This window comes from Neophocaena asiaeorientalis, unplaced genomic scaffold, assembly GCF_003031525.2.
Source record: "Neophocaena asiaeorientalis asiaeorientalis breed wild unplaced genomic scaffold, Neophocaena_asiaeorientalis_V1.1 scaffold100, whole genome shotgun sequence".
NCBI lineage: Eukaryota > Metazoa > Chordata > Mammalia > Artiodactyla > Phocoenidae > Neophocaena > Neophocaena asiaeorientalis.
The window spans coordinates 3,186,261-3,198,336 of NW_020173955.1; the positions used below are offsets into that span (position 1 = coordinate 3,186,261).

At 40.6% G+C, this 12,076-nt stretch overlaps 1 protein-coding gene across 4 annotated transcripts in view; it reads left to right on the forward strand.

The window, feature by feature from the left end:
- Window positions 1-6: 6 nt before the first annotated feature.
- The window catches only part of USP34 (ubiquitin specific peptidase 34), a 232,622-nt gene continuing 220,552 nt past the window's right edge, over window positions 7-12,076 (forward strand). For all 4 annotated transcript variants that reach the window (XM_024753009.1, XM_024753012.1, XM_024753013.1 and 1 more), the window contains exon 1: window positions 7-67. In XM_024753009.1, the coding sequence (XP_024608777.1) occupies window positions 25-67 (43 nt within the window). In that variant the 5' untranslated portion in view covers window positions 7-24. The remainder of the gene's footprint in view (window positions 68-12,076) is intronic.

Here is a 12,076-nt window from a genome sequence, read left to right on the forward strand (position 1 = left end):
GAGGGGGGGGGCGGCGGCCGAACGATGTGCGAGAACTGCGCAGACCTGGTGGAGGTGTTAAATGAAAGTAAGTAGCCGCGGCGGCGGTCTGTCGGGGTGCACAGTTTGGGGTCCCCGCGCCGCTCTCCGGCTTCCCCGAGCTGCCGTGGCCTGCGGGAGGCGACGGCCGAGCCGGGCGGCTTGCGGGCCTAGCGCTCCGGGAAGGTGCGCGGTGGCGCGGCCGCTGCGGCGCCTCGGGCCCAGTCCGGCCCGGTTACCTGGGCGCCCGAGAGGGGGCCGTCGCGGAGCTCCGGCCAGGCCGGGCCTGAGCGGTCTCCGCTCTCGGAAAGTTTCCTCATTACAGGTGTCAATTAACGTAGGCACTAATGAGCCTTCGCCTCCTTCGCCCTGCCGGGAAGGTGAGGGGAGGTGGGGTCCGAGGACGAGGCTCTCGTCTGTAGTCCGAACCCTTCGACCCTCCGGCCGCCCTCTTTGATTTTCAGCGTGCTGCCTAGGCCTCTTACCTGCTAATTTTCATTAAACTCCCTGCGAGGTGGTTGGTGGTTTTCCCGTCTCTTGGGGGTGTGTGGGTTGTATTAAACCTTTCTCTTTGACCTTAAATAGCTGAAAATGAGCTGATAGTGATGACTGGAACCTTTATACCTATTAAAAAAAATTAATGATGTTTCTTCTTAGTGTACCATTCGTCGTTTTAATGGTAAATTCTCTTCTCTTAAGGAGAGCACTGTACTACAGGTACCATCCCGGGATAGTCATGGCCTGTCTCCTGGAATGAAAGGCCTTATTCCGTATGCTTTTATTACAGAGCGTGCACTGCTCTTTTCTAGTTAGATTCCTTTCATTTATTTTACTCCAGACCCTTTAAGACGGTATTTTAGCTTAAAGAAACAAGACGTATTGCAAACTATTTCTGGGCCCAAAGGCCTAGTTGGACGAGGTGAATTACATAAAAGATTAATTTACAAAAAGTTGATTGTTGAGAAAATACTCACTTACGAACACCTTTTGTGGGTTTTGGATTTGTGTTTTGTGCGTGGTATTTCGAAAGACTTCCAAATGGTCTATTTTCTAATACGATTCTTAAAAACAATTGATTATAAAGTGTATAGTCTTGTTTGTGTTTGAATTTTACTTTATTGACCAAAGGCAATAATAAAAGTGGAAGGGGTCTAGTTTACTTTCAACTCTATTTACTTCCTGACAGGTGGAAGCAGACTTTTGCACAAATTCAAACTATACAGTATTTGTGTCATTCCAAATTTTCCTAGAATTTTAAGGTTATTTGTATTTATTTTGAGGTACTTTTATTTTTGGTGTAGGTTGTTTATGAAATGATAAACTTAATTCCTTAGTACTTATTTCAGTGAACTCTATTTTAAATGTCTCAATTGTCAGTTGTGTGATTATGGCTTGGTTTTTTTGAAACTGGAAAATGAATAGCTTTGCTATCTTATATATTAGGAGAAAACTGCTTTTAATAGTTTCGTTGGTGTTTAAAAATTATTTTAAACCTAGCTATGACAATTAATTTTAAACATAGTATCTAAAGAAACTAAAGTTTGCTAATCCTTATTACCTTTTGAAAAGAGACATGATGAAGGGTTCTATTGAGGGTTATTTGGGAAACCCCCTAGAACTTTGTCTAGAAGCACTCAAAAATGCAATCGATTTATGGAGTTAGCAATTTAGCTTTTGTTACCTTTAATTAAATATGGTTAATTGAACCAGGTTCACAAAATCTGGCCATGCAGACCCTTAAGAAACCTGTTTTAATGAACAGATAAGGATTTTCTGTTTGTGTATGAAAAATACTTTGTTTCTTAATATTTCCTATAAAGCTCAGTTTAAAAATTTGCCCTTTAAACTCTAATCTGACAATGAAGCTTCCTTAAAAAGAAATTACTTCAGTAATTTTATTTGTAGGCTATACCAAGCTATGACTAGTTGCTTCTCCACTGCCCCCGCCCCCAGTTCTTTTACAGTTGTTTTCATTTTCCCTTTGTGAAGTTCCTATATCTCAAACATAAGATGCTCAAGTTCCCAGAGAGCAGAGGGTATTACTGTATCTCATTATGGTAACACTTATCCATGACTGGGTTGGAGCATAATGGCTGGAACTTGATAAAACTTATTGAATTAAAGTAGGTTATAAATATTTCTTGTAATCTCACAATAATTATATATTAAGTCTGTCCTTTTTTCCCCCATAGGTTGTGTAAAGATGAGCATCAATTCATCCTTGATTAGAAATTCAGAGTTAAAATCCCAAAATAATGTGCTCAGAATTCATCTTTCAATATAACTCCCCATAACAATTAAAGAAGATAAGAAATAAAATTAGTATATATATATATATTTGTTTTTTATAAGAAACTTTATTTATTTATTTAGGCCACACCGCATGGCACGTGGGATCTTAGTTCCCTGACCAGGGATTGAACCCGAGCCCCCTGCATTGGAAGCACAGAGTCTTAACCACTGGACTGCCAGGGAAGTCCGTAAAATTAGTATATCTTTAGGTGGTGTGTTGGATAGAATTAAAATACCAAAAACTTATTTCTTGTCAAATTTGCAAACACTGATCAAACCTAAAGAAGTCTTCCTTGACACACCAGTAAGTGTATAATCTAAAAATTTTGTGTTTTAAATGAAAAGGTAGACGTGATGTGGATAGTATAGCTTTATATCTGATATGCTCAGAGTTTTGATAAGGTTAAGGACTTACTATGAAACGTTTATTTTAAAATCTGGCAGAATGTAATATAGTTAAACTAAAAATTGATGATAGAAGATAGTAAATAGCTTCCTTTGGCATCAGTTTTTGATGAGAATATTAATATTACCAGTTATACTTCTAGTCCTGCTGAGAATGTGAAGCTCTCAGCATAGAAACATATACAGGTATTCAGACACAGTACAGTTTTGCCTGTAGGTTAAGGGCCCATTGAAGCGTGTCCATGGAACCAGGCTAAGGACTTGGTGATAAGGACCTCCTTATACCCTTTTTTAGTAGTCTTGACGGGTATCTTAAAACTTGAAATTACATTTGAAAATAGCATTTGGCTTTAGTGTTAGAATAACCAGTTTCAACAGTACTAACATTTTTGGGTTTTCATATTTTTTTCAATGCTTTGTTTTTAATAAGGAAGATGTTTTAAAATGTGGAATGTATTGAGTGAACTTTGCGCCTATCAGCTTGTGGGGTTGCATTCAGTTTAGGAAATAATTTTTAAGTTTATATTCCTTTGCTTGTTCTCTTGACTTTGTATATTTGCTACTTTAATAGATACCTTTGTGAGCTAGTTTACTAAAGCTAAAAGCATTTCTGGATGTTGAGAAGCTGGAGGCCTGAAATTATGCTCTGGGCCATCAGCGTTGCTAGCTCAACTAGTAAATTGAGGTCACTGTTTGCCTTGGGGTAAATTTCTCGAGAGCAGAGTGAAAATGGCTTTAAATGTACATCCATCTTTAAACCATTTGTATGTTGTGCATTTTACTCTGTGTGTTTAGTGAATTAACCCTTTACGAAATGTTTTAAATGGGCAATTCATTTGTCGTTCCTAACTATCCTTTGTGATAGGCAGGAGCAAGTATTAGTATCTCTCTCTTTTTTTTTTTGGCCTTGCTGTGCAGCTTGTGGGATCTTAGTTCCCCCACCAGGAATTGAACCTGGGCCCACCGCAGTGAAAGCGCAGGGTCCTAACCACTGGGACACCAGGAAGTTCCCTAGTATCTCAATTTTAAACGTGAAAACATTGAACCTCAGAAAGGCTAAGTGGTTTGCTAAAAATCACCTGTCACCTGCTTAGTTAGTAGTCAGATCTGAGCTAGAACTCAAGATACTCCATCAGTATTTGCATTTTTATTTTTAAAGTATACTTTATTGAGCCATTTGTGTTGGGAACTTTTTCCATTCTTTGAGGTAGGTACTTTATCACCCTTTTTAGATAAGAGAACCAAGGCTTAGAGTTTACATAAGTTGCTTAGAGTCACATGACTTTATTTGGTGGAGTCAGGATTTGCACGGGACTTATCTCATGTCTTCTAGAAGACCATGCTCTTTAACCATTATGTTGTACTGTATAAACTTTACGATGATATATTCAAATGGAAGACATTATGAATACACTGAATGGCAAAGTAAAAAATTACTAAATTTTTATGTGTTTTCACAAATTCGGGCATAATTTTGTGGTAATTGTAGAAAGAATTTAAAAGTGGTGGTAGAGACATTGCTTTGGGAGAGATCCCTGGTGTTCACCTTACTTGCTACAAGTAGTAAATTCTTCCTTCTTCTAAAAGAAAAAAAAAATAAAATAAAAGTGGTGGTAAATGTAGCTGAATGGGAATGTCTTAATATATCTTAATGTTGTTAGCAATGAGCTCTTTAGTAAACTAAACATTTCTGGGGTTTTTAAAACTATAAGTATATAGGCATGAAAAATCATTAGTAACATAACATTTTTTGGTAGACATTTAATTCTGAAATTTGAACTGATTCTGAAAATTGGAAATTTGATTTTACTACAATACAAAATACCAAATTACCAAAATTTTAAATTTGGTAAGTTAATCTTGCTAAGAATATATACTCTTAAAACAGTTAGTATTTGAAGTACTATTTTTCAAAGATCATAATACAATTTCAACTCATATCTTTATAAAGTAACTTATAAACCATAAAGCACTACAGTGTGTAGATTTTTAATAGCAGACTGCATTGTCAGTGATAGCTATTGATAGCTAGGTTTAGCACTATATTCATGAAACGTGTTAATGTTTCTTATATGTTTAATAACGGGGCTTCCCTGGTGGCGCAGTGGTTAAGAATCTGCCTGCTAATGCGGGGGACACGGGTTTGAGCCCTGGTCTGGGAATATCCCACATGCTGCGGAGCAACTAAGCCCATGTGCCACAACTACTGAGCCAGTGCTCTAGAGCCCGCGAGCCACAATTACTGAAGCCTGTGCACCTAGAGCCTGTGCTCTGCAACGAGAAGCCACCGCAGTGAGAAGCCCGCGCACCGCAACTAAATAAAGCCCGCGCGCAGCAACGAAGACCCAAGGCAGCCAAACATAAATAAATAAATTAATTTAAAAAAAAAGAATATGTACTTAAGTTACAGGCCATGCCCCCGCCCCCCTTTTTTTAATAGACAACAGCCTCCCTTTCTGGATGCTGAATTCCTTAAAGTCAGGAGTCATATTTTGTTTCTTCTTTTCGCAGTACTAGTATAGTGCCTTATAGAGAGTAGGTGCCTAGTGAATATTTTAGTTAATGAAAAGTTTTTGTAGAAGAATGTGAGTACCTAGGCTCAGTGTTCTTGGGCCTATTGTCAGTAGTGATTTAGATATGAGAGTCTGTGGATAAATTATGCTGAAAGTGCAGATTATATTACATATATTGCTTATTCATAAATCAGTAGGTATGTACTTTTAAAAAGTATCCACCCTAACCAACTGTGTTCTGATTTTTTTTAAATAAATTTATTTACTTATTTATGGCTGTGTTGGGTCTTCGTTGCTGCACGTGGGTTTTCTCTAGTTGCGGTGAGCCGGGGGTGGCTCTTCGTTGTGCTGCGCAGGCTTCTCATTGCGGTGGCTTCTCTTGTTGTGGAGCACGGGCTCTAGGCGCCCGGGCTTCAGTAGTTGTGGCATGTGGGCTCATTAGTTGTGGCTCATGGACTCTAGAGCGCAGGCTTAAGTAGTCGTGGTGCATGGGCTTAGTTGCTCTGTGGCATGTGGGATCTTCCCGGATCAGGGCTCGAACCCGTTTCCCCTGCATTGGCAGGTGGATTCTTAACCACTGCATCACCAGGGATGTCCAATATGTTCTAAATTAATAGATAATGCAAAAAGGCAAAAATTTTTCTATATAGGTGGTGAGATTTGAGTCTGTGGGATGAAATTTCACTAAATAACTTTTATTTATGTATTTATTTATGGCTGTATTAGGTCTTCATTGTGGTGTGCGGGCTTCTCATTGAGTGGCTTCTCTTGTTGTGGAGCACAGGCTCTAGGCATGCGGGCTTCAGTAGTTGTGGCACGTGGGCTCAGTAGTTGTGGCTTGTGGGCTCTAGAGCACAGGCTCAGTAGTTGTGGTGCACGGGCTTAGTTGCTCCACGGCATGTGGGATCTTCCCGGACCAGGGCTTGAACCCGTGTCCCCTGCATTGGCGGGTGGGTTCTTAAGCACTGTGCCACCAGGGAAGCCCACTAAATTACTTTTAATTAAGATTTTATATACCAGGAAAATAATTGGACTTTTAACCTTTTACTGTGATTAACACCTGTTAATGTTATTTTTCTCTCAAAATCCATAGAAATTAAAAAGTCTCCAAATGTAGGTTACTCAGTTAATTGAGAACTGATGTAGGATACACATTGCCTCCTCTTGCACCTTTTTAAAATAAATTTATTTATTTATTTAATTTATTTTTGGCTGTGTTGGGTCTTCGTTGCTGTGCATGGACTTTCTCTAGTCAGGGTGAGCAGGGGCTACTCTTCGTTGCGGTGCGCTGGCTTCTCATTGTGGCTTCTGTTGCAGAGCATGGGCTCTAGGCACACGAGCTGCAGTAGTTGTGGCACACGGGCTTAGTTGCTCTATGGCACGTGGGATCTTCCTGGACCAGGGCTCGAACCCGTGTCCCCTGCATTGGCAGGTGGATTCTTAACCACTGCGCCACCAGGGAAGCCCATTCTCTTGCACTTTTTTAAATTTTAACTATGGAAGGGACAGGTTTCTCTTCCTGCCCTGGCTATAACCTCTTCTAGGGACCTTCTAGTTTACATCCCCTGAAAGACCTTTCTCCCTAACCATCGCTGATTGGATTCCAAATAGACTTCTGACCTGGTGGATTGGTGGGACTGTTGTCCCATCAATCAGATTTTTTCACTGTGTTGGGTCTTCGTTGCTGTGCATGGACTTTCTCTAGTCAGGGTGAGCAGGGGCTACTCTTCGTTGCGGTGCGCTGGCTTCTCATTGTGGCTTCTGTTGCAGAGCATGGGCTCTAGGCACACGAGCTGCAGTAGTTGTGGCACACGGGCTTAGTTGCTCTATGGCACGTGGGATCTTCCTGGACCAGGGCTCGAACCCGTGTCCCCTGCATTGGCAGGTGGATTCTTAACCACTGCGCCACCAGGGAAGCCCATTCTCTTGCACTTTTTTAAATTTTAACTATGGAAGGGACAGGTTTCTCTTCCTGCCCTGGCTATAACCTCTTCTAGGGACCTTCTAGTTTACATCCCCTGAAAGACCTTTCTCCCTAACCATCGCTGATTGGATTCCAAATAGACTTCTGACCTGGTGGATTGGTGGGACTGTTGTCCCATCAATCAGATTTTTTCCTGTCAGAATGTTTGAAGTAAAGAGCCAGGTAAGGCTTCCCTGGTGGCGGAGACTATTTGCAGAAGAGAATTGGGGCAAATTTTTGGAAATAGTTGATATTGAAGCTCTATAAAGAGACAGAAGTTAATACCCTCTTGGCTTTCTTATTTATTTATTTCTCTGCACCAGGTCTTAGTTGTGGCAGGCTCCTTAGTTGTGGCTCCAGGGCTCCTTTAATTGTGGCATGCATGTGGGATCTAGTTCCCTGACCAGGGGTCACACCCGGGCCCCCATATTGGGAGTGTGGAGTCTTATCCACTCTGCCACCAGGGAAGATCCCCTGGTGGCTTTCTTCTTTTTTTTTTTTTTTTTTTTGCGGTACGCGGGAACTCTTACGGTTGTGGCCTCTCCCGTTGCGGAGCACAGGCTCTGGACGTGCAGGCTCAGCGGCCATGGCTCACGGGCCCAGCCGCTCCGCGGCATGTGGGATCTTCCCAGACCGGGGCACGAACCCGTATCCCCTGCATCGACAGGCGGACTCTCAACCACTGCGCCACCAGGGAAGCCCAGCCCCCTGGTGGCTTTCTAATACTGAAGCTAGTGCTCCTATTTAGCTGTCTCCCCTGTACATACCATTTGAGTTAATGTGCAACCAGAAGAGTTTTGATTCAAGTATTGCCCCATGATGAGCTCTCCTGTATTGGAAATTAGGTGTAATCTTCAGCTGTGAGTGCTTCATTATAATCTGGCTTACTTTCTTGGAACATGTTGGGCAGGTGTCATCTGTGGTGTTTGGTGGCAGGAAAAAGCTTAAGAACCTCTGTTGTTTGCGTACTCATCTCTCTACCAGTGTGTTTAGTCTTTTTGAAGAGAATAAAAGTAGCCTTGTTGTTTTTCATTCTAAAAAGGATACCTGCTTTTTTAGAAAAAAATCAAATAGTGCAGAAAATAATAAAGAAAATTAGGATAACCGAAACTGTTTACCAAAGAAATCGTTCATGTTTTGGTAAACATCTCTTAAGTCATTCTTTTCTCTCTTTCCTCAGATACACTATTTCGTGTAAATAAGCTGATTACATGTTACTCTATATTATTATTATTTTTTTTAAAAATAAATTTATTTATGGCTGAGTTGGGTCTTCGCTGCTGCCCGCGGGTTTTCTCTAGTTGTGGTGAGCAGGGGCCACTCTTCGTTGCGGTGCGCGGGCTTCTCATTGCGGCGGCTTCTCTTGTGGAGCACGGGCTCTAGGTGTGCAGGCTTCAGTAGTTGTGGCTCGCTCTGGAGTGCAGCCTTAGTAGTTGGGGTGCATGGGCTTATTAGTTGCTCCATGTCATGTGGGATCTTCCCGGACCAGGGCTCAAACCTGTGTCCCTTGCATTGGCAGATGGATTCTTAACCACTGCGCCACCAGTAAAGTCCTTATATTATTTTTACTAATAAGATGTAGCTACCTTTCCATGTTAATATGCACTTACATTATCATTTTTAATGGCTTTAGTGTAGTATTCCATTACTTGGTCATACTGTAACTTAATCAGTCCTCTAATGATGGGCATTTGGGTTGTTAATGACTTTGTAATTGTCTGATTATCACCTTGAATATAGCCTCTGAAATCACATTGCTGAGTAGTTCATGCAGCATATCTGGAAGGAAATCTGGCAATATGATAAAACTTTTTTTTTTTAAATTAATTAATTAATTTATTTTTGGCTGCGTTGGGTCTTCGTTTCTGTGCGAGGGCTTTCTCTAGTTGCGGCAAGCGGGGGCCACTCTTCATCGCGGTGCGCGGGCCTCTATCGCGGCCTCTCTTGTTGCGGAGCACACGCTCCAGACGCGCAGGCTCAGTAGTTGTGGCTCACAGGCCTAGTCGCTCTGTGGCATGTGGGATCTTCCCAGACCAGGGCTCGAACCCGCGTCCCCTGCATTAGCAGGCAGACTCCCAACCACTGCGCCACCAGGGAAGCCCGGTAAAACTTTTTAAAAATTAACCTTCCAACATTAGAGCATGAGTGTAAAGCCTTCATAATCTTTAAAGTGTTTATTTTGACTCTGAGGTCTGTGGGGCTGTTTTAGCAATGTATTGGTTCTAAACCACCATAAGACAAATTTGGAAGGGACTTTTTATTCTGGGTAACTTTGCTGCCAGACTCATGAACTTTATTTTGATTATTGAGAAAGGCTCAGTAACCAATGATGAATGTAGAAGTATAAGAGCAGTAGTAAGAGCACTAACTCAGAATAAATTGAGACATGAAAATGCTTAAGACAATAGAGCTTTTGAAGTTGTGTTCAAAGTAAGATAAATAAGGGAATAGTGGACCCACTGCTTGGGTGGGTATATTAGAGGGTGGTGATCAGGAGAATGTTGTTTTACTCTAATAATTTTTCCATTTTCCCTTCTAAGAGCAATCCGCAAACCCTCAGGATAAATCATACATTAAGAGAGATTCTAACCTCTAGATTGGTAAGGAATAGTGAGAGCTTTATTAGTAGTGTTAAGAGTTAAAAATCTTCAGGAATGGCAGATTCTTTTCAACGAATGGGATAGAGCTATGGTTGTGTGTGATTATGAACCTTTAGCTTATTAAATTTCTAGAAAAGCAGAAATTGGCAGGTATTATTTTGGAAGCTATAAGAGAAACTTGCCACTATTAAATAATCAAGCACTTACTAAAGAGTGAAAGGATAGTAAAAAATTGATGTGGCACTGGTAACTTATGTTAAACCAATCTCATTTTATTTTGATATAGAAGTAAATATGGTAAAACATGGAACTATCACTATAGATATGACATATTTTGATTACATGAAGACACTTGACAGAATCTGAAGCTATCCCTGTGAAAGAAATGAGGGTTTTTTTTGTCAACTTTGAGGGATATCACTGATGGCAAGCCACAGAATCTTGTCCTTAATTCTTTCTTCTTCAAGGTTTATAGTAATGAGCCTCAGTTTTTAAGCTATTCCTTGGAGTGGCATTGTCCCTATTTCAGGGGAGTGAGGGTGACTTTGGAATCTGTTTCAAGATGAAAAGCTCATTTTGATCTGTTTTGTAAATTGGGGCTCCATGTAAGATTTTTTTGGCAGGGGAGCAAAGGGTGTAGGTGCTTTATAAATAAGCTTGAAAACCATTAACAATGTTGGTGCTGAAAAAGCCAGCACCATATGAAACTGTTTTCAAGTATTGTAGGTAGTAGTGCAGTGCTTATGCCGTTGAAATACTGTGTTGAATTATATACAACACAGAGACAGTCAGCTTCTGAAGCTATTTGAATACTGTGCAGTTTCACATATCTTCATGGCACCTCATAAAAATCATGAGAAATAGAATGATTTGGCCAAGGTTACACAGCTAGTAAGTAGCAGAGCTTGGACTAGAATTTAGTTCTTATTCCTACTCAGTATACTTTTCTCTAACCATGCTGTTTTGTTTTTATTTTTTTTAAAGAGGAACTTGACTTTGGGAGTTGGGAAACTCATGAAAAACAAAGGGACTATAGAGAGATTAATTCTGGCTAAAGTGGATTAGGCAAGGTTTCAAGGAAAGTGGAAGATGAACTGGGCCTTTAACTGGTTGGAATAGTTACTGGGAATGAGGGGAGTGGACTAGTTTACCAGATTTGTGCGACTCTGCATGACATAGGCACTGCTAACCTCATCCCCTTGCTTGCTTTGTTTTCTTTCAGTGATATTCTTTACTGCCATTGAGCCTTTATTTTTCCCTGGAACTTAATCACCTTTCTATGCCTTTAGTTTTTCAGAGAGGCCTTTATTGAGCATCCAGTCTAAAGTAGTTCAGGTTCTTATCCTTCATAGCACTTACAACAGTTTAAACTATTTTTATTTAATTTATTTATTTGGTTGTGCTGGCTCCTTAGTTGTGGCATGCATGTGGGATCTAGTTCCCTGACCAGGGATCGAACCCGGGCCCCCTACATTGGGAGTGTGGAGTCTTAACCACTGTGCCACCAGGGAAGTCCCCACTTACCACAGTTTAGAATTATGTATTTATTTTTATTTACTTGTTTAATGTCTTTTTAGTTTTTATTTTTATTTTTTTTGGCTGCACCATGTGGCTTGTGGGATCTTAGCTCCCTGATCAGGGATTGAACCCTCGCCCTCAGCAGTGAACACGCAGAGTCCTAACCACTGGACCACCAGAGAATTCCCTTTAATGTCTTTTATTATACAGGGTTACAAGTTCTGTGATTGTGACTAGCTTACATTAACTGAGTTTCGCAGTGTCTACACATACTAGGATCAATATGTATCTGCTAAAATATCTGAAAAATCTGAAGATCACTGGAGGTGGTTAATGGAAGATGAGGGTAGGCTGGATGTGGTAGTTTTTCCTGTTTTCTCAAATTTTGGGGACATTTCAAGTACTGTCAATCCTTGCTTTTGTGATGTCTTGCTCAGCACTCCCCTTCATAAAAAGGTGCTTCATTGACTTAAAAAAAAACAAACCCTCATTTTGTTAAGTTGTGTTTTGTTTTTTTTTCCCTGAATGTCCCTTGAGATTAACCCTTATGGATTAAAAATCTAAGATTGGGAATTAGTTTTTGAACCCAAGTTAGGACTCTGTTGCAAGAACCAGAAAGAACACCCCATTTGGCAGAAAGAAAAAGTTTTTTTTTTTTTTAATTTTTAAAAAAATTTATTATTTGTTCATTTTTGGCAGTGTTGGGTCTTAGTTGCTGTGCGCAGGCTTTCTGTAGTTGTGGCGAGCAGGGGCTACTCTTCGTTGCG